General features: G+C 33.2%; 1 protein-coding gene across 1 annotated transcript in view; it reads left to right on the top strand.

Annotated features, from left to right (window-relative positions):
• The window catches only part of SLC30A7 (solute carrier family 30 member 7), a 51,697-nt gene that overhangs the window by 6,206 nt on the left and 22,023 nt on the right, over positions 1-23,468 (top strand). The window contains exons 3-8 of the mRNA XM_016133543.2: positions 318-431; positions 4,122-4,209; positions 4,865-4,991; positions 7,917-8,072; positions 11,501-11,551; positions 14,696-14,831. Of these exons, the coding sequence (XP_015989029.2) occupies positions 318-431; positions 4,122-4,209; positions 4,865-4,991; positions 7,917-8,072; positions 11,501-11,551; positions 14,696-14,831 (672 nt within the window). The remainder of the gene's footprint in view (positions 1-317; positions 432-4,121; positions 4,210-4,864; positions 4,992-7,916; positions 8,073-11,500; positions 11,552-14,695; positions 14,832-23,468) is intronic.

The raw sequence follows: 23,468 nt of genomic DNA, 5'->3' as shown, positions 1-23,468 counted from the left end.
ACCTTCTCACCCCTCTCCCTAGCCTTGCATCAGTGTAAGATCCTGAGTCCAAGCTGGCTTCAACCTTACCCCCAGCAACAGATAGCTTTGCTTCTCCTGTCAGTGGTAGCTGGGCTTTTACTTGGGCAAGGGGTGTGTGGGTTTCCCTTTTAAACATTTAAAAATTATCCTTAGTGTCTTTCTATATATCATATTTCATTGTTGTCTTTTTAGAATATTAGTTCCTCATGAGCAGAGGCCGAATCTTTGATGTTTAGAGAAGGATGCTTACTCTTTGGTTATTATTCTCACATGCCAATGTGTTTGTTTTTTTGCAGCTTAGGGTTGATTTCCGACTCTTTTCACATGTTTTTCGATAGCACTGCCATTTTGGCTGGACTGGCAGCATCTGTTATTTCAAAATGGAGAGATAATGATGCTTTCTCTTATGGGTAAGACTTTAAAAAAACACTTATTGAAATAAATGCAGAAGGATACACGAATCTCAAACTCAATGAATTTTCATAAAGTGAATGCACTAGTGAACTTCAGCCCTTGAAACCCCCTCATGTTTCCTAGTTCCTTCCTGCTCACCTCCCTGAGGGTAACTACTTTCCTAACTTCAGGGATCAGTTTTACCTGTTTTTGAATGCTATATAACTGGAATTCATAATATATACCTTTTTTTTTTTTTTTTTTTTTTTTTTTTTTTTTTTTTTTTTTTTTTGCATCTAAGTTCTTCTATTTAGAGGGCATCTTGATTTTACCAAAAATTTTTAGGTGAGATTGTTACTAGATAGGAGAATATCTCAACTTTTAACCATTTTTTTTTTAAAGAAGAAAAAGAAAAAGTTTCAATATATATGAATAGTCATGTTTCTTTCTTTTTTTCCTTTTTTGGAGGGATATTTTGCTATTTATTTAAAATAATTATGTCCTAATATAGTTTTATGTTACGTATCCTCTTCAACTTTGCTTTTATGTAAAACACTTCTCATACTCCTGCTGACTTGGGACAATTAATCAAATATTTGGAGAGCGTTTGTGCTGAAGGGACTATGTTGAAACACCTGGTCTTCTGAGCCAGCACAGTTGCTTTTTTGCGTCGTTGGTTGAGGGAAGCGATGGAGTTTCTAATATTTGATTTACTCTGCCTGAGTGTTTTCTTTTTTAAGTTCAGAAACTTTTTGTATGTAAGCGGGGGTCAGAACTAACATCCTCTTTCTTGAACCGCTTGGTCATTGTCTTTCCCTCTGTGTTTCCCGCTGTCCTTCCCTCTTGCTCGTGAGTGCTCTCTCATGTTCTCTCCTGTCTTCACTGTCTTTCCTATTTTTCTCCATCTCTCACTCCTATTCCCTTCCTCATACGCATTTTCTCTCTCTCATCTCTCTGAAACTCCCTTCTCTGGTCTCTTGTTCTTTCTCTCTCTAGTTACTTGGGCCTGTGTTCTCTCTCTCCTTCTCCCTTCTTCCTTTCTTTTTCTCTCCAATTCCTCTCTCCTTTTCTCATATCTTTCTCTTATTATTTCTTTTCTCCTGCTCTCTGCCTCTCCCCTTTACCACTGTATCTCTCAGGCTCTTTCTTACTCTCCTTCTTCCTTAACTTCTTCAGCTGTAATTCTTTTTTCTCTTGCTTTCCCAGTCTGTCTTTCCTTCCTTCACTGATTAAGATATGGTGCTTGTCTTGGGGGAACTTGTGGTCTGATGGGGAAACAATTGTATAAAAAATACCATAACAACTATACATTGTGACAAATGCTATAAGAGATATTTGAAATTCTGTGACAGCATTTGCCGATTTTGGGTATAACCAAATTGATAGGGTTGTAAAATTATTTAAAAAGAAACAAAAAACATTAATTATACTATTTTTATAGTATAAAGCAAAAGATCCTGGATATCTATAAATCAAAACACATTGAATGCTCAGAAAAGAATATTTTCCATGGCACTATATAATCAAAAGGTTCTTAAGTATACTTTGGATCATTAAAGAAAGATCGTATGTGAAATTATAATTTTGTATTGTAAATTACATTTGTATTGTATATCAAATCTAATTAGAATATCTTATTTAATAATCTTTCCGGATAAACAGTAGGTGACTATAAAAATTCCCCCTGGTTTCTTAATTCTTAGGGTATCTATTTTCTATTTAGAACATATAGTCTTCTACACACACACACACACACACATATATATTGTTTTTAACATTTTAATATTTTTATTTTTTAAATTATAGTTGACATACAATATTATATTAGTTTCAGGTGTACAACATAGTGATTAGACATTTATGTAACTGATGAAGTGATCACCCTGATTAATCCAGTACCCATCTGACACCATACATAGTTATAATAAGATATTTTTAGGAGTAGCTTTGAATACCTCCAATACCAGAGCAAGTTTTACTATTCAGTTTTAATTGGTCGATTAAGGATTTTGAGAAAGGAAAACATTGGAGAATAAAAGCTGATGTAACATTTGAAATTGCTATAGGAGTAAGTAGCAGCAGGAGTGAAATACTGTGCCAGTACATAAAATGACACTGAGTAGGCTAAGCCTGCAGATTAATCCCAAAGCCCCCAATTCAGTGTGATCACTATAGGAGACTGACTGCTGTAGAAGGAAGAAAAGGAGGAATCTGAGAAACAGCAGACTTTTTAATATTTCTTTATATAAAAGTTGTTTTTTGTCACACCATATTTTTGAAATAGCAAAGCCAGCGTAAGAGTAATATATATCTGACAGGTAGGTAGATGCGAAGATATTAACCTCATTAAATCACTTTAGTCCGATAATTTATCAGAATTTGTGGAGCACCTACTCAGGCATTAGGGGCCAAAAGATGCCTGAAAAACATTCCTGCCTCTGATCTTGAAATCTAGTGGAATTCAAGGACAAAAGGCTTTCAATCTAGCATTAGCTTTGAGTCTAGAAAGATGAGTTAAAAGAAAGTACATTTTTATTTGGGGGTCAGTAACCCTGTTGATATATTAGATAAATCCCTAAGTATGGGTTATGGAAAACAGGCCGTGAATTCTTTGAATTTAGTGAACATTTTCTCAAGAAAAAAGTATATGCTTTGACAAGTAATAAGATAATTCATTTATATGTATTACGAGGTAGAAATATGTATTATTTCTGAGTGTAGAAATATATGGAATGTACCTGATAGGGCAAGCTCCAACATAACCGGATGGAGCACATTTTAGAGTTTGTTCTCTTTATAGTGAAAATTGTATTATCTAGAAATTAACATAGGAAGCTAGAAAAAGCAGTATTTGTGATACTCTTGTTACACTGTTTAAGGACCAGAGTGATTAACTGCTGTCAGCACCTTTTGAATAATGTTTGGACATGTAAAACTTCCAGGTTAAAGTTGTTTCTAATGACTTTAAATAAGCCAAAAATACCTTATGGAAAAATAAAATCTTTCCCCAATGCCTCACACAGGTAGGAAGCAGAAAGCTTCAGAAGTCCATGGAGAAAAGGACAGGTATTTTTAAAATAGTTTAATTAGAATTATGTGAAGGTAGAATTGATTCTAAAAATAGGTAATTGAAAAGTTTTTGCTAAATTTATTAATCTTACTTAGAAAAAGCGATGGAAATATAAATCTCAAGTTGTCTCTGAGATACTACAGAAACTATTTTATTTTCCTTTAGATCAAAGTTCCACTTTACAAAGATTTGAAAGTTGAAAGGTACAAAGCAGAAAGCATAAGGAGTTCTTAGAAAAGAAGGAATTAATAAGTTACAAAACCCCCTTTTTAAGCTCTTCTACTTTTTATCTTTGGATCCTTTGCATATTTGTCTGGTCCTGTTGCTCCTTCTCCGGTGGCAACTTGAGGTTTACATTTCTGTGAAAGGCCTTTCTAAACCTACTTACTCTAAGAAGGTCTTTTGATTGGCAAGTAGAAATTCATATATTTTATGACATTCTGCTATTAAATATAATTCATAATTCATTTATTTTTACAATATATGTACAATAATGCACTATTCTATAAATACTGGGACTTTGCTGGCTACTTATAACCGGATAATATGGCTTTGAATTTCTGAATATATGTAGATTTATCACTGGGTTTCTAAGAAATAACTTAATAATTCAGTTGTTTACTTTGTTCTTCTTTAGGTATGTTAGAGCGGAAGTTCTGGCTGGCTTTGTCAATGGCCTATTTTTGATCTTCACTGCTTTTTTTATTTTCTCAGAAGGAGTTGAGGTATAGTAGATAATGACTAGAGTCAATAAATTGAATTTCTGTAATGAAAATGTTTATTCACTAAAGATACATGTCATAGAGCTGTTTTTCATGCTATTGAGTATTTACTGAGGACAGTCTTGGATTAGATCACATATGTGTGCACAAGAGGAACTAACAAAGTAGTTGAAAAATTATATGAGTAACTACTTGAAATTGAAAATAAATAATTGTGCATTACAAGGTATGAATGAAGTGTTGACACTGTTCATAGTAAAGGCAGAATATGGGTAGTGAAGTCTGTTGGGAAGAGCTCTTAAAATAGAATCCGAGAGTTTTGTTAGTAAATCTTTAATATTTGGTATATTAAAACAAATAAAGAAAATTTAAAAGTTAATTAACTTAAAATGAATGGCAGTATATTAAGATACCAAAGAAGAATAGGTTTTAAACCAAAAATTCATGGTTTTACATATTTGTATTTATTTAAAAATAGTAATTGTTACCATTTCTATGGTATCTAATATTGGTTTTATATTTACATACTGGTTTAGCATATTTTTTTGCAGTGATTTTAATTCTGAAAGTAACTAAAAATTTTTTAAATTGTTTTTTGTTTTTACTAGTAGATCAATGAGAAGTTATGTCAATGCAGTTTGTATTATGTGTTTTCTAGAGAGCACTAGCCCCTCCAGATGTACACCATGAGAGACTGCTTCTTGTTTCGATTCTTGGGTTTGTGGTAAACCTAATAGGAATATTTGTTTTCAAGCATGGAGGTCATGGACATTCTCATGGCTCTGGTATGATGGTTAGAAACTTTTGTTTCTTCATTTTCTGGTATCTGTCATAGTTACTCACTTTGAAAATTGATCATTTTAAAAGTTAAACTGTATATTGATTTTTAATAACAAAAGTAATATGTTAATAGACTCTTATTAGTTTCTCCCTGAACCATCCCTTCCACTTCTCCATGCCCCTCCCTCTCAGTGCCTTCTCAGAGTTATACGTGTTATCAGTTTGGTGTGGGTCCTTCTAGATCTCTGTAGATATTTATCTGTTTACTATGATGCCATTTATATATAAATATACATTAAAAACCACAAATCTAATTACTAAAAAAATTATAGTGTATGTGGGTATGAAATTTACTGTACAGTCTGCCTTTGAGATCCTTCCCTTTGGTGTATGTTGGTCTACCTTTTCTCGTTAACGAACACGTAAAACCGCACGGTGTGGGGCGCCACGGTCTGTTTTGCCAGTCTTCTGTGGTTGATACACTTCAGGTTGCTTCAGGTTTTTCACGATTTCATATGAAGCATGTCCTTGTGACACATGCAGGTTGTTTTCCAGAGCTGTGCTGTCCTATGTGGTAGTCGTTAGTCGAAGGTGACCTTTAATTATAATTAATTAAATTTAATAAAATTAAAAATTCAGTTTTTCAGTTACACTAATGACATTTCAAGTGCTCAGTAGCCACATAAGGCTACCATATAGGACAGCAAGTGTAGAACATTTCTGTCATCACAGTGAATTGCACTGTGCTGGAATATGAGTCGAATTGCTGGGACACAGGTTATACAGTTTTTAATTTCGGTAGACATTAGCAAATTGTCCTCCAAAATGACTGTCATTCACATTTACCCCAGCAATAAATGCAAGTACTAATTTCCTCCCAGCTACAAAGCTTAATATTATGTGTTTAAAACCATTTTGCTTATATTTTGACAAAAATGGTATCTCACTTTATTTGGTATTTGTTTGGTAGTGAGATTAAAAATCTTTTTGTATATTTTTAGGCCATTTAAATGTCTTTCCTCTTCCGGGAAGTGTCTGTTTTTTTTTTTTTTTTTCCCTACTGTCTTATTGCTAATTGATTTATAAGCATTTTTTATATATTTTGTATACTAATTCTTTGTTTTAAATATTGCAAATACCTTTTCCAGTCTGGCTTATCTTGAAACTTTTTTTTTTTCTGTTCCCCACCTCCCTTGCCACCACCGGTGTGCCTGCAACTAAACTTTTACATAGTGTTTTTTAATTTGCATACAGTCTAGTTTTTGTGCCTTATATATTTTTTCTAGAATGTTTTTGCTTAGAGGAGTTTCTTATCCCTGGAACATAAACCTATTCTCTTATAATTTAATACTGTGAAAATTTTGGTTTGATGATGTTTTCCCTATCCATTTTGGTCCTTCATCTGTATGTAATTTGTTTTCGTGATGGGGTGAGTTAGAACTTTTTTTCCCCCTCAGTGTGAATAAGTAGTTTTCTGAGCACCATTTATTAATCTGCCTTTACCCCATTGATGTAAAAGGACACTTTTACCCTATATTAAATTGCCTTATATCTCAGGTCTAGTCTGTTTCTCTTTGGCTGTCCCACTATCACAATGAAACAGTTGTTACGAACTTTATGATTTAATATCTACTTGGTTAAGTCCTGTCTGGTTTTTTCCCAAAGTTTTTTGCCCCTAACTTGCTTGTTTTTTTTCCATCAGTTTAATCACCTTTTATGAAAACATCTTGTTGGGATTTTGACTGGGAATGTGTTCTCTTTATGTTTAATTATGGAAAACTGATATAGCTTACATTAAATTTCATATTAATATTAAATTTCATGTCCTTTATTAAGTTATCTTAGGCATTTTAATAAATATATTTTTCATTTGGTTCATTTTTAGGTAGTTGAAAGTTTTTATGACTCTTAAGAATGAAAACCATTATTCCTGCTTGTCTTATTGCATAACCAGGACCTCTAGCACAGTATTGATTAGAAATACTTATAGCTTGTATCCTTGTGTCAATCTGTTTTAAGAAAACACTAATGCCCAGGTTTAATTCCAGGACATTTACATCAGAATCTCTAGGGGAAGAGACCCAGTTTGTTTCAAAGCTCTCCAGTCAACTTTTATGTGACGATAAGGTTGAGAACCATTGCTTTAATGAAGAATGCTACTAAAGTTTTACCATTGAGTCTGATGTTTATGGTCTGTTTCTGATAAAACTGTTTTATCAACTAAAGGATATTCCTGCATATGTTGAAGTGATCATTTTTTCCTTTTTAGTTAATTTAAAATGAGTAATTACATTGATAGATTTTTCTCATGAGGAACCATTCTTACATTTTGGGGTTAAAATGTATTTATGTAAGTCTACGTTTAGGTCTGTGATCCATTTCGAGCCAGTTTTTGTATGTTGTGAGGTATGGGTCCAATATCATTTTCTCGTATGTAGTTATCCAGTTGTCTCAGCATCATTCGTTAAAAAGATCATTTTTCCCAATGAATTATATTGTTACCCTTGTCAACAATTAGTTGACCATAAATGTGAGGGTTCAATTCTGGACTTTCAGTTCTTTTTCATTGATATGTAAGTCTGTCCTCACGCCAGCATCATGCTGTCTTGATTAATGTAACTGAGGTAAGTTTTGAAATCAGATATGTGAATTTTCCAACTATATTCTTCTTTTTAGAGGTTGTTTTGACTATACTGGTTCCCTTCTTGTGTTTCCATATAAACTGTAGGACCAGCTTGTTTCTGCTTTATTTTTTTCCTGTACTACATAGTAGGATTTCAGTATTGTTTTAATGAATCTACAACAGTTTTTTCAAGTGAACGTTTATTGAATCGAATATTGTTTTAGAGCTAATTCCTTTCACTAATGTCAATATTATAATCATTACATAATGTATTATTATATATCTTTTGTTCTGAAACTGTTTTTAGGCCATGGACACAGCCATTCCCTCTTTAATGGTGCTCTGGATCAGGCCCATGGCCATGGAGATCATTGCCATAGTCATGAATTGAAACATGGTGCTGCGCATAGCCATGATCATGCTCATGGACACGGACATGGACATGGACACTTCCATTCCCACGGTGAGTATAGCCTATAGCGTTTCCAGTGGACAGCCTTCCAAACAAACAGAAATTGTGCAAATTCCTTTTCCTAGTTGAAAGAATCTGTTAAAAGTATTGCAGTCAACTCCCTTTCTAATGAATTAGACTAAATGGTTCCCCGGGCTAGATCATTTTTAGTGTATATTGAAATTAACTTGGTATAAGGCAGTAGATACAGCTTTTTTTTCAGTGTGTATATTATAATAAAAAGCTACTATTTTAAATGAGTATTAATGAATGAGGAACAATTGCATTTTTGCAGATGAAAATCATGATTTTTTAAAAGGATTATGAGGCCTTTCATGTTATATATAGGCTTATAAAAACACGATAGTTGTTTTCAATTTTTCACATTTTCATTGTAATTTTGATAGATATCACCTGATATTTACCTCAATGTGCTCTTAGGAAATTTTATATGCTAACTTATGTACTGTTGGGTACTAAGTTATAAGGTGTTTATCAACTTAATTAATATTTTATTTTTAAATTATGTTTCAAATAGTTTATTCATGAAATTTTAGAGTACAGATTAATGGAGCTGCTTATGGGATACAGTTTGGTTAATCTTTGTATAAATTATATCCTTAAATATTGTGTATACTTGCCACCTAGAATGCTAAAGCTTGAGATTTGAAAATATAAAAGGGGCCTTGGAGGTTGAGTATAATCCCCTAATTTTTCAGTCTCTATGATTTGCTATACTTTTGTAACTGTTACAGTGGTATGCTTTAAAATTGTGCTTTTCTAAGTGTTTGCTCACATGAACCCCAAAATAATTTCAAAAAACTGTATATTCTTCTCATTTTTAAGATGATTTCTAAAAAAACGTTTAAATATTACAAAGAATATAATTTCTGATACTATAGATAATATTTTAGGATGAAACTTCTTTATTACCCTTTTGTATATAGTCAGTGGACTTTAAATACCTTAGTGATTCGAGACCCACTATCATCTATTCAAAAATATATATGTATACAGTTATAAATTTTATAGCATTTTGTTTCTCTTTGAATTTTTGTTACCATTTTATATCCTTAACAGAATTTTATAATAATGGAGTGTATCTGTGTTATGTTTTTAATTGATCATCTGTTATACTTCTTGGCAATAAAATATGCATATAAATTAAAATTTTTTATTTCCTAGGAATGTAAGACTTAGCATTTAAATGTTTCTTTTGGATGGAGTTACTATAATTTTTACTAGCACAAAGTCAATCAAAATAATTCCGTTTTCAAATTTTGATACACATATAATCAAAAAAGCAATATTTTATTTGAAATGTATATCTTAATGATTGAAGCTCTTAGTTTATGGGTAAATAATAGCATAAAACATTCTATTCCTATTTTTCATCATTATAATGAGCATATTAATGTTAAATGTTAAAACACAAGTTGTTACCACATTTCATTCAATTCTTTGAATACCTTCAGAATTGTATTCCAAAAATGACATAATTTATCATCAAAAATTGTTTTTAATGATCTATTAATTGTCAGCTTCATTAGCTAATCCCTACATTTTATTAAAGCAAAGAATTAGAAACCACGATGCTTATGAAAGGATTTGCTAACCAGTAATTAGAGTCATTATTTTTGTTAACATTACCACAAACGCTTGTTCGTTGCCCTAGAATTTTCTAGTACCCTTGGGAAAGCACTGTAGTAAGATTCTAGATAGGTGAAAGGTGGCCTTTTATTGGTCAAGGGGGAGAATGATAAGTGGGAAAGAAAAATTAGCATGACATCAAGGCTCGAAGAGATTATAGCAACTAATGAATAGAAATTCTAGGCTTCAAACACAGGGAATCTGACTCTAAAATCTGTTCTTAACTATTATTTTGCCTTAGTATTATATTAGCCAGTCTTCAGTAATAGGGCCCAATTCCATTTTGCCCATAAGAGGCACAGTCTCATTGGGAAATACTGTGTTTTATATTTATTGGAATACTGCACTGTGAGTAAAGCCTGCAGTTTGTGTTAATTGCTCTTATCTCAGTGATATAAGCAGTAAAGGTCTATATCTTACTGTTGGTTGATAGGGTAGAAGGTGGGGCTCTGTTCCTTATGGCAATTCAGGGATCCAGGCTCTTTCCATCCATGGGATTCTTAACCCTTGGAATCCACCACTGACTTCTCTGTATCCAGCTGGAGATACAGTATATAGAAGATCATGTGGGATATTCTTCTAAGCCTGGAATTGGTTAACACCTTGTATTTCTTTGTTTACAATTCAATTACACACACCACTTTTAACTCAAGGGAAATGTAGTTTAGTTGTTTAGAAATGGGTTTGGTAAACAACTAGCTAGCCTCTGCCACAGAGAACAAATTTTATATTTGGAAGGGCTTTTAGATTTTGCGTAGATAGGAGTATAATGTCTTATATAGCTGTTATATTAGTACAGTGGAATATGCCTTTCAAAATAATCATATCAAAATGACTGTTTTTATCTGGACCTACTACCTATATAGACAGAAATCTTTTGTCTTGATCAGGAGCTGGGTTTTTAGAACGGTTATGCTTTTGACTAACAGCAGGATTTTCAAGGTAGTTACATTTTTCTTTCCACACAGCAGTGCCATGTCCAGACAGAAATTATTGTGCAGCCTTATTCTTTTGTACTTCTTTTGGTACTGTTACAGTGCTCTGTCAAGGCTGTAGTAATGTCAGCTTTTTGGTGCTGTGGACCAGGAACCATGCTGTGGGCAGGCTCTCTGTTAGCTTTCTGATCAGAAAGCTTATCAGTCCTTTTGATGATCGCTTTTAATGAATATTGCTGATCTCTTAATTGTTTGCTTATATCTTCTGCTTTGATGTTAAAGCTAATTACTAATCCTCAAAGTATTTAAGGATACAGATTGAAGTATTATTTTATTTGTTCATCATAAAGGCAAAATGAAAAGGTATTTTTTATCTCTTCTGTGTGAAAAGCTTGCCACTTCCGTCTAGATAGAAACTGTTGGAAAACTATTATTTCCATAGTCCAGTTTTCTTGGATGCTGTTCTGGCTTCATTTCTTGGACTGCTTATAACTTCAACTAGTAGTTTTGTTTTTTTGAGAATTTTCAATTGTAAAGTTAGTGTAGCAAGCTGTATAAGGTATGTTATAAATATTAGAAGACTTTTACATTGTTTTTGATGACTTTTTTTTTAATACCAGATTGCATACTATAATAATTTCTTAAACACTCTATACCTTTGATGCTTTTTGAAATTTCCCATGTTTATCTCCATTAAATTACTATATTACAATTTAAAAATAATTCGTAGGTCTGATATGGCTCTATAGGCATGCATCCTTCACAATACATTTGAATGAAAAATACTCTGAATCACAAAAATTGAATCAAGAATTGAAGACATGTTTTAAAATAATTTAACTTAACTCTCCACAGATGGTCCCTCCTTAAAAGAGACAGCAGGACCCAGCAGACAGATTTTACAAGGTATGACAAGGACTTTGTATATTTCTCAATTTTATGAAACTAGTTTCTTAGTTTGAGCTATCTGAAATTTTTGTTTAAGAAAAATACATAACATAGTATTTGTGTTTAAAATGTTAGTCTTTCTAGTGATTTTTTAAAATAGGCACTATTACGTATATTAACAGACATTTTAATTTAATTGTCATTTGGCTGTTTTCTCAGATTTCATGAAATTAAAATTAAAAGAAACTATACTGCTTAAATATAAATAATACCCATACCAATGACTATAGTAACACCATAGCAGTATGTTTACCTTGTGGATTGTTAAATAATTTTTCCCAGAATAATATATAATCCATATTTATGTTATGGAAAAACTTGATGCTAAAAATGTGGTACACCCAAACCCAAAGAATGTACAACAGACATTACACATGGACCCTAGTGTAAACTGTGGACTCGGGGTAATATTGTTTCATCGGTCCTGGCAAATGCACACTCTGGTGGGGGAGGTTGACACAGGAGGAGGCTCGCATTGTGAAGGGGCACAAGGGGTATGGGAAGTCTCTGTATCTTCTGCTCAATTTTGCTGCAAACCTAAAACTGCTCTCAAAAATAGTCTATTATATATTTTTAAATATAATGTACGGTGAGACCCCGGTTGTATCCATAAGCCACAATTGCCGATACCTAAAAAGGAGCTTACATATGTCAAGTGATAAATTACAAAATTTTATAAGCCAGAGAAAATAAGTCTTGTATGAACTATGGTAGTTCCGTCTTGGAGATGTGAACCTCTTTGGCTCTGAATTTCAATTTAGATTTCATTGTTCAAGTTTTCTGATTCCCCATTGCCCATCTTCCTGCCCTTATTAACTTTTGACTTTAATCTGACTTTCCCAGTAGCTGATCCAATCTCTACTGCACCTATTTTTCTCCACTATGTCTTGATAAAGCTCTTGCTTTTTATATTTGCAGTGTGAATATGTTCCACCATACCGAAGAGTTTATTTCAGGAGGTTTAAACGTCTCTTCTAGTCTTTTTTTTTTTCATTTGTGAAAAACATAGAATTGTTTTAGAATAGCATTTACTGAAAAAGCTGGCAATTATGCATAAGTAATGCATCTATATCCAATTTCAAAAATCAGTCTTGATAATAAGAGTTTATTTTGGTTTTAGAAATCATCAAAATTTGAGGGAAAGATTAGATTTGTCTTTCTAATTATCTTTTATGTAAGCTGTTTGAAAATTAGTTTATATTTTCTAAGTATCAGTTTATGGTGGCAGAAGTAGCCCAGTAGATAGGTGACGGACAGAGATAACTACCTGGTACTAAAACTTTTCCATGTGCATACTCATACATGAAAAACTGAGCTAATTGAATTTTGAAGTTATTTGCTGCATTTTTTAATATGACCCTGGCTTTCTAGGTTCTTGGGCATTTCAAATATCAATGTTCTACCAAGCCATCTAAGGCTTTCAACTTTTATATAAATTAAACATTAGTTTAGATTTCTTTCTTTAGTGATTCTTCCTCTTGAAACAGTTACTAGAAAATAAGAAGAGCTTAGATCATTAATGACACTAGCTAATAAAAGCAGTTTTTAAGTCAGCAAGTAAGATGTAGCTTCGAACTTTCCAATTAAAGGAGAATCAAGAATAAATGTTTCTTTTCTTTTTTCTTTCAGTGTTTAGATTCTACTAAAACAATGATTAAAAAATATAAAAGTTTAAAAATCATGTATCATTTAAGAGTTTTGAAACTTGGGGCCCCTCAATCCACTTTGATGTGTTTTTTTTTTTAGTTTTATTTTTAAAACTTAAAGTGGTCCCAACACTTATTAATTCTTTACTATTTAAATACCCTCAAGAAAAATATTTTTTCTTTAATTGTGCTTTGAACATAATTATTTTTGTTAGAGAAAAAAAAGCCATTAGCTTTTTGAAGATTCATTATAAAGGTCAATACTTTATACAAATGGAAAAGTATTTTAGATACTGAGGGGTGAATTACATTTAGCATAATACTTGATATAAAATTCCACAGTAGCAGATTAATTGAAGCATTATTTTCCTGGAGTGTATTAAGATTCAGTTGGACTCATTAATAGTCCATTTTAAAATTATTAGAACATGTTTTTAAGTAAACCTATGTTTTATACCTAAAAAATAATAAGTTATTTACCTTTAATTGGTCAGTGAATAATAATAAAGAAAAATAAGTGTCTCTGAAATGGACACATACTCTTGACATATTAGGTATCTTTTTCAGACAGAGTAGTTGATGCTATTGAAGAATGTTCTATTTTTGGCAACATATGGTTGAAATTTGTTTAAGAGACAGTGTTTTGCTACACAGTAAATTTTACCCATTAAAGATCTAATCATTGAATAATTTGTCTAGTTAAACCTTTTAAAAAAATAATGCATATCAAACTTTCTTCTTGGAATTTTTTAATGGTTGTCCCATCAAGTCTCAATTCTTAAAATGTTAATATTATATCTAGATTCTTGGGCAGTTAGAATATCAGTATTCTACCAATTTGATATTTAATTATTAAAAATTCAAAATATAGTTACATCCGCTTTAAAATATTAAAATTCCTACCTTCTCTTATATCAAGTTTGAGCTTAGTATGTAACTTGAGGTAACACGATCTTCAGGATAAGCATTAAGTATATCATCAGTATGGAGTTATGGTCCATAGGAAATTCATTTCAAATGTAATTTTAACCAGCAGAGGGCTCTGTTTGTTCATACTACATAAATAATGTTTTCTTGACAGATCTTTTTGGCCTAATGTAATGTTCTTCTAACAATTGACTTCAGGGCTCTTTGAACCAGAGATGGATATGCACAAACAATTTAAAAATCAGTTTACTGCTCTTCCTCATTTATGTTACACCAAAACATTAAGGATCATTAAGACCAAGTATAAAGTCTGCATCAGATATTTTAACCCCTGCTGATTTGAAAAAGGAAAGATTATTTAAATTCTCAAAGACTATACTTATTTACTAAGCAGTGACTCTGTTTTCTTACTGATTTTCAAACTGGTGTTTAGTTTTTAACATATAAAATAGAAATAGTTTTAAGAAATATTTGTATTTTCCATTGATCAGAAGATGTTATTTTGATGCCAACTGTGCTTTATTTCTAGGTGTATTTTTGCACATTCTAGCAGATACACTGGGGAGTATTGGTGTAATTGCCTCTGCCATCATGATGCAGAATTTTGGTCTGATGATAGCAGATCCTATTTGTTCAATCTTGATAGCGGTGCTCATAGTTGTAAGGTAAGTTTTCATATGTTACTTTTCATTATGAAAATGATAACTTATGTAAATTACAGATCTAAATTTTTAATAATTCCTACATAGATTATTTCTCTTTTCATCTTGCTATTTTCTATGCTTGCCTAGGGTTTGATGTTTCCTTTTGGTATTTAGCAGTTAATCTTTTTGGTCTGTATATCAAATTAGTAGTAATTTTCTTGAATTTAGTACTGTATCTGTAGAGTTGAACATTGGAAATATAAAATATATTAACTATAGTTAGAATTTTCTTTGGCATTTACATCTCGCACTACCAAATGTGAAAGAATATTAAAATCTCTTCTTCTAGAACTATTTTTAATCTATACAGTCACATTATTATTGTGGAAGTCTTGTAAAAATGCTTATTGAGGTATTCTTATGTCTGTCTCCCTATCTAGATTATAAATTCTTCAGGAAGGATTTGTCTCTTATCTTTTTAGCTCTCTATTACCTACTATAGTGCCAATGTATATGCAAAAGTGTATGTGTGTGTATGTGTGCATAAATTCTCAAAAAATTATTGCTGAATTAGATTGTATAGTTATTATCTCTTAAATTTATGTCGGTTTATTTTAATTTTTATCAGAATAATGGAATGTGTGCCTTTATTTCAGTCTTGAATTATTTATAAAGATATGTCTTGATTGGACTGTTTTTGTTTTATTTCTCCATATGATTTTACTATTAGCAAAATTTTCTTTGTAATGATGACAATTGACTTTTGAGAGGGCTGATTATTCTAGTCAACTATAGTTAAATAGAATGGACTTAATAAATTACAATGGCATTGTAATCCTATGAATTAGTCATAAATGCAGATTTTTAAGTTTTTGCTTAAAATAGGATTACATTTTAAATATGCAGATTTTTTTTAACTAAGAAAAGTTATTTGTACCAAGAAGCCACTCTTCTATGTAAAAGTTTTTTATAAAGCTTGGGATGCTTTTTTTTCATCTTTGAAAATCATATGCTTCCTTCTAAGTTCAGCTTAAATGTCACACGTTTTATGAAACTTAATTCCTGAGGTTTGGTAATTTACATAGGTTCTTTTTATTTTAATTTTTTTTTCCTTTTTTTATTTTTTATAGTGACATCGGTTAACGAAATCCAGTTACTTATGTACCTCTTTATTTGTATGTTCAGTGTTCGTTTTATTTGGTTTCGTATAATTCTTTGTTGCTTCTAATACTTCTTAGAGTAGAATCTTAATGTTCCCTTTTCTTCGTCTCCCTCCACTGTCGTTATCCTAATTCTCATGTCATTTGCTTCTTGGAAGAGGTTGGTGTCCTTGTTCCTCCAAACTCTTCTCTACACTGTGGCTAAAATGATCTTTCTTTAATGAGGATTATGGTACATGTGAAAACTGTCTTGCCTCAAATCCTTCAGTGCCTCTTTCTTACCCTCAAGATAAAGTCTGAACTCCTTAGCGGGGCTTCATTTTGTTCCTCGTTCACTTCAGTATTTCTCTCACCCTTTGTCAATTTATATTCTGCTCTCCAGCTACAGTAAATTACTTTCAGTTCCCTGAAAATGTGTTGTGAGCCCTCTGGATTCTGGGCTTTGCTCATATTTCTTCTCTCCAAAGTAAAATACTCTTATACCGAGTGCCTTTCTCCCTTCCCCATGCCCCCCACAAGTGCATGGACCACAATTATTCGTCCTTCAGATTAGATTTCAGTTTACATGGCACTTGCTTCAGGGACATTGTCTGATTCTCCACCTCTCAGGCTTCATTAAGTGCACAGACAGCACCAACATTACAACTCTCACGGCATTTGCTTACTGTGTTGAAATAGCCTGTCTCGTCTCTCTTAAACTCCATGGGGGCAAACTGTTTTCCAGTGTTGTAGTCTGCCCCTAACTCTGCCAGACAAAATGTTGGTACCTTTTGGATTTGAATCAATAAATTCATGTTTTTCAACCTCAGAGACTTATATTTCTAATCCCAAATAGGGAATTCTTACTTCTATTCCCATTCAGTTATTCCACAAATATAAATACATGTGTGCATACACACACAGAGAAAACTTTTTTTTTACTGAAATATAACTGCACAATTTATTTTCAGCAAATATTTATTAAGTAGACCCTCTCACCCGGGTGGTGATAAGACAGGGTGCTCAGTGGTTTGAATTTATATTATAGTGGGAGAGAGCAAGCACATATTGTTTTAGGAGTCTTGCGAAAGATTTTCAAATGGTAAGCAATAATCAAACCTGTTAAAGGCAGCTGGGTCTGATAATTGATATCTTAGATAAGACATTCGGAAAAATGTTGAGAGTGAAAGTCTGATCAGAGGAGCTTCAAAAGAGGACTGGGAGGAGAAGAAATAAATGGCAACAGCAACACCTTTTCAAGGTCTTTTGCTGTAAAGGGAGCAGTGTGCTTGCCTGACAACACTGAGGGCCCACTTTGAAGTTTCTGGTCATGAATTTAAAGTGACAACAACCAGCACAATTGTATTGTTTTTTTTCGAGTCTTGTTCAGCTTTTGGTAAAGGTATGGAATAGAGAGTTAGTTTTAACAGGTTTGGGATTTAGCGGGTGAGTACTGACGAAGAAGGAAAGGAGCGAGGCAGGATCGCAGTGGTGGGAAATTAAGATTTAAAGGTCAGGATAGATGCTAAAAAAAAAAAAAGAAAAGTGATAGGGTTAGTAGATTGGATTTCTGGGAAAAGTGGTAGAGTGGAAGGTTTAGGAGAAGAGATCTAGAAGTAGGAAGGGTCGTTCAACTGTTACATACTTAAAATTGAGATCTTAAAGTCTAAAATATGATCCCAGAAGTGAAATAGGACAAGATCATCCTATAGAGGCCAAAAGTTGGATGGATTGTCCACATGGATATTTAAATTAAGAGTAATGAGAAGGGCAGAGGTAAAAGATAGTAAGTCCATTGTCAAACCCTGCAAGTGACTAAAGGGGAGCTATCAAGAACTGTTGACACTGGTCCTCAGGGGGTCAAGGGTGGAGTAACCTGACTGCTGGGCCTTAATGGGAGCTGTGTTTTAGGGAAAGTAGGAGGAACAGTGATCTGGGAACAGTTGTGATAAGCAGGGAGGACATTTATCTCACTGCAAGCCCCAGTAGTATGTGGAGTTTCAGGTAGGTCATTCAAGTGCTATGGCAATTCAGAAAAGATACTGAGGATTTAATGAAAATTGCAACCTTTTTTTAAATTATGGAAATCATTGTTGACAAAGAAACTTGACAGTCTATATAAAAGATAAAAAAAAAAATTACCCATAGTTCTACCAGCCAAGAGAACCACATGTGTGTTATTGCAGAATCAAGATTCCAAGGTAAGGGGTACAAGGCTCAGGCAGTTGGAAGAAAATGCGGAGAGCTGTAGGCAACTGCGACATAGCTCTTTATTCCAGCAGGGGCACAGCCAGCTTCGCAGGGTGGCGACGCCTTTTACACACAGATTAAACAACAGCAGCACACTGCCAGACAGTGGGAGCCCGCGCAGGCGTAGGAGGCACATGGGTGCATACCGGGAGAAGTGCTGAGTCACTTCTGCCCCGAAGCCGCTGATGGTGTTGAGGGAGCCTGGCTGCAGCCATCTTTCTCTGCACACCATGTCAGTATTTCTTCGGGTATTCATTTGGCTTTTTTCTTTAATTCTGAGAGTCTTTTTCTTTTCTTTTCTTTTTTACGGTATTTTTGTTTCTATTACGTATCCAAAATTAAATTCTTAATAAGAAAACTTCTTTAGCTTTTTTCTGATTCTGAATATATGGTGATTATAGAAAACTTGGAAAATGATGCAGAGTGTAAAAAAATGAAGAAAAATCAATCAGGATCAAAATACCTAGAGGTCACATTACAACTGTTAACAGTATTTCTTTAGTTATTTTTAGTTTGTTTTTTTTTTTACATTATTGAATTTCTGCTGTATGTACTGATTGTTAAGCTTAGTCAGCATTAGAGTTTTCACAGGTTCTAGATGAAAAATAGTAGTTACTACATTAAGTCAATAAAGTTTTGGGATGATTTATAAGGTAGCAAGGCCTTAATTCAATGACAATAAATAACAACAAGGTACAGGGCAACACATAAAAATGACTCATTATTGTAGAGTCCATATCTAATGTATATATTTCTCTTTACATGGATGAAGGGGAAAATATATTGTGTGTGTGTCTGTCTGAATGTTACGTGGCTCTCTCTGGGTGGTGTTGTAAGTTTTAAATTATGATTCTTTCCTAATGTCACTAAGATAAACCAACATTTATGACTTTGACTTAAAAAAGCATAATATTTTTTAAATGGAGGGCAATAAAAAAAATTTCAGCTTCAAAGTACAAAATAAAGTCATTCCAGTTGTCTATTTTTCTGTTAAGAAAGCAAACTTAATTTACTTAAATGTTCACATGATAATGAAATATTTGCAAGGAGATCCATCTGAGATGCTTTTCAAATTGGTTAAGAGTTGCCTGATTAGCTAAAACTAATCTTAGAAAGTGGGTGAAAACTCTTATAGCCGCAACAAAATCGGTATAAAGAAGTAATTTTACTTTACCCTTAATTTTTATATATATTTGCAATTCATCAAGAGCAAGAGAAATAACGGGGCTCTTTATATGTTCTCTGTACTTAAATGTTCCTCAGTTGAGAACGTGCCATGGAAATAGATGTCATGTTTCTCCTTTCTAGGCTGCCTGCCCAGTGTTCCATTTTCACTTTCACGGTGAAAGTGGTTTCTTAGAAAAAGACTTTTTCTTTCAACACAGGCAAATTTTTTAACACAGGCAAATGGTGATACAAATTTTTGAGTAAAACTGGGTCGTACTGTGATGAATTTTGTTTCCCATGAAAAGCAGCAGATTGAGTATAACGATGAGAATGCAATTTTTATCTTCTAAAAAAATATATTTCTTAGAAGAGATTTCAGAGTGATTTTGCTCCCGTTTTCCCATTAGTAGTTGAATTGGAATGGAAAGTAGATTCATAACTTAGAATACGGAAATCTGAACAATTAGTTGTAGCTTTCGATCACACTGTGATTTAAGAGTGATGCCCTTTACCTAGATCTGTAGCTTGATTTTTGATTTACATAAATAAGAGGTTTACCTATGCCTGATGGGAAAAATATATATAAACAGGATGCAGAAATGAACTCTGTTACTGGTGTGGTATTTCCGAAGCCTTGCTGAATTTTTTTTTTTAAATCAGTTTTCTGCAACTCACCAGTTTTACGATCTTTTGGTGCTTTGTATATTTTTACCACAATCATCTGTTAATACAAAGAAAAGCTTTTTAAACAAAATTATCTTTTTGTTAGATGTAAAACTTCAGGTCATGTATTTATTTCTTATTTTGGAGAAAAAACTCAACTTTTAGAGGCAAAAGGTATGGGCTTTGGAAATGACATGATGGTCATAAGTAGAAAATGAAAAGAATATGTATGTACTAATAAAACAAAATTGTAAACTTGAAGTTCTTAATCATAGGTGATCAATTATTATTGTTCACGAATACTGAATTTGGACCAGATACTTATTTTGAGAAATCTTGTTGATTCTATAATCAAATAGGTAATTATTTATAGCCTATGTTAAGCAAAAAGTAAGCATTTTTTTGGCATGTAAGAAGCTACCATGTCTTCAAATAGTCATATAAATGAGAAATTATGGAGACTTTTTTTTTTCCAGAATGGTTTTGGGTGGTATTTAACACTTTTCTTTGTGGTTATAATTTATGAACACTACTTTTGGGGACTAAGATAAAGGAAGACAATTTTAACTTGGTGTTCGTATATGTATCCATAATGGGAAAATTATTGCCTAGTAATTGTATTACACATAAAACCATCATAGAGCATTTATAAATACTGATTAATCTAACACCTTTTTTCAAACAGCATTCTGGGAGAGAATGCCCTAATGGTCCTAAAGCATCATTTGTATATAATTCTTAACTTCTCAACTACACTTCTAGTAAAGTACTGTGTATGTACTATCCCTTGGAAGAACTGCAAAACTGTCCTTCAAATCATTTTGTGTGTTCGGTGGTTTAGATGAAGAACCCTAGTTGAAAGCTGGAGGATAGTCTAAGAAATATTAGGAGGAACAGAGCAAATGTGATAATGTATTAGAGATTATTAGCCAATAACAGACAAGAGAAAGTATTTGAGGCTTATAATTAGAAAGAAGAGATTATTCTTATATGTAAAATTTGTGATTGGGAAGAATAGAAGTGTCCATCAATAAAGGAGTTTTATGCAGTCCTAAAAGAAAAATAAGGGAGAGTGACGTCAGCAAGATGGCAGAATAGGAAGCCCTAGACTCCCTTTCCCCCTCTTTGAAGACAGAGATTTAACACAATAAAGTGACAAACTACTCTGTGAGAAGTCCAGAAACTAGTTAAAAGGTTTTTACATCTCAGTCTAGTGGGGAGCCAGCAGCATGGGAGCTCAATAGGAAATTCATGATCCTCTCTACTTCCTCTCATCATAGTAACTCCCACCTCATATAGGGTGGGCGTTTGGAAGAAAACTCCCAACTCCCATCTTCCTGGGAAGGAGAAGGGAGTTGAGCATACTACCAACTGATTTTAGGGGGCTGATTTCTGTCTGTCTTGTATCCAAGTACAGTAAATCCTCAATGTTGATGATAGGTTCTTAGAAACTGCGACTTTAAGCAAAACAATATATAATGAAACCAGTGTTACCATAGGCTAATTGATATAAATAAGGGTGAAGTTCCAGCAGCATCTCATCAATGTTATAACAAAAAGACATTGAATGAAAGGACATTATTTGAGGTCCTGTTGCACTGACAGGAACTGGGTGCCAGGTTGGGCATTCCTGAGAACAAAGACATCAACTGTACATTAGAGTCTGTAGTACCACAGGCAAACACTAGGTGGAACCCCAGAACTGTGATTTACTACAGATCTAGCTGACTGCAATATTTCAGACACCTGGAGGAGCTCCTGTGTAGAAGGCAGCAAACTTTTTCATTAGATTTCATGCACAAGCCCAGGAACATATCCAGGAAGGACTTGAGGGGTCTCCAGACTCTCTAGCCAGGCTATGTAGAAAAAGACCTCCCTGTATGAAACCAGACCACAAAGTCTGGAGAAGTGGCTGATTCTTCAGATGCTGAAATCCAAACAACAAGAAATAAGGCACACAAAGAAACAGCCAACCACAACACATTTAAAGGAAATAGATCTCTGGACACCAAGCCTGGGGACATATGGATTCCCTAATAAAGAATTCGAAATTACCATTATAAAGATGCCCAATTAATTAAAAGAAAGCACAGTCACTAAACAAAATCAGGAAAATGATACATGGACAAAATGAGAATATCAACAAAGAGATAGAAACTATGAAGAAGAGCCAAGCAGAAATTCTGGAAGTGAAGAAAGAAAAGAAAATGAAGAGAAGAGAGCCTGAGGTATTTATGGACAAGCAGAACAGTGGAACACTCCTATATTCATTATGGGAGTCCCAGAAAGTAAAGAAACTGAGAAAAAGGCAGAGAACTTATTTGAAAACAATGGCCAAAACTTTCTTAATCTAAGAAGAAAAATGGATATACAAATTCAAGAAACTGGAAGAATTCCAACTAAGATAAATTTCAAGTGCACATGAAATAATCTCCACAATAGACTATATATTAGGTCACAAAAGAAGTCCTAACAAATTTTAGAAATTCGAAATTATACAAAATATCTTCTCTGCCTACAGTGGAATGAAACTAGAAATCGATAGCAGAAGGAAAACACAAAAATCCAAAAATATGCAGATATTAAACAACACACTTAAAAAAATTATATTGGTTTCAAGTATATAGTACATTGCTTAGACATATATATACAGTTTAGAAAACGATCCCCCTAATTGCTTTTTCTCTCCTCTGATTCTCTCGCCATTACATTACTGCCAACTACATTCCTTATGCTATGCTCCCCATCCCTGTAACTGTCACCTACTGATGTGTGCTTCTTTAACCTTTCACCCCTTTCTTCTGGCCCCACCAATCTCTCTCCCCAGGGGAAAGTTGTCCCCAGATTATCCTCTGTATTTGTAAACAGCACACTGTTTTACAAACAGTGGATCAAAGAAGAAATCACAAGGGAATTTAGAAAATATCTAGAGGCAAATGAAAACAAAACACAACATATCAAAATATGGGATAAGGCGAAAGTAGTACTAAGAGGGAATTTTGTAGCAATAAATGCCTACGTTTATTGTAGAAAAAGAATAAACTTCCTCCAAGTCAGCAGAAGGAAGGAAATAGTCGCTATTGGAGCAGATAAATGAAATAGAGAATAGAAAGACAATAGAAAAATTTAACCCAGAGTTAATTTTTTTAGATCAACAAATTTGACAAACCCTTAGATAGACCAACTAAGAAACTAGAACGTGTGATCATAGAGGCAGCTACTCGATGATAATTAGATTTTGGTAGTTTTAATAATCATTTCTTGCCATCTCATCTAATTTTTCTAAACAAAGTTCTGTTCCTTATATACTTTTTTTAAAGGCAGGTTTTCTTACAGTATAATTTGAATTTAATCCTGCCTATCTCTCAAAACTATATCTTGTGGAGATCATTGCTCTTTTGCTTCATTGATTCCATCATCTCTTCCCATTTGCTACCTC

Source organism: Rousettus aegyptiacus, unplaced genomic scaffold (genome assembly GCF_014176215.1).
Source record: "Rousettus aegyptiacus isolate mRouAeg1 unplaced genomic scaffold, mRouAeg1.p scaffold_m13_p_17, whole genome shotgun sequence".
In the NCBI taxonomy this organism is placed as follows: Eukaryota; Metazoa; Chordata; class Mammalia; order Chiroptera; family Pteropodidae; genus Rousettus; species Rousettus aegyptiacus.
The sequence above is the reverse complement of the archived record's forward strand: the minus strand, read 5'-3'. Positions and strand labels throughout refer to the sequence as shown.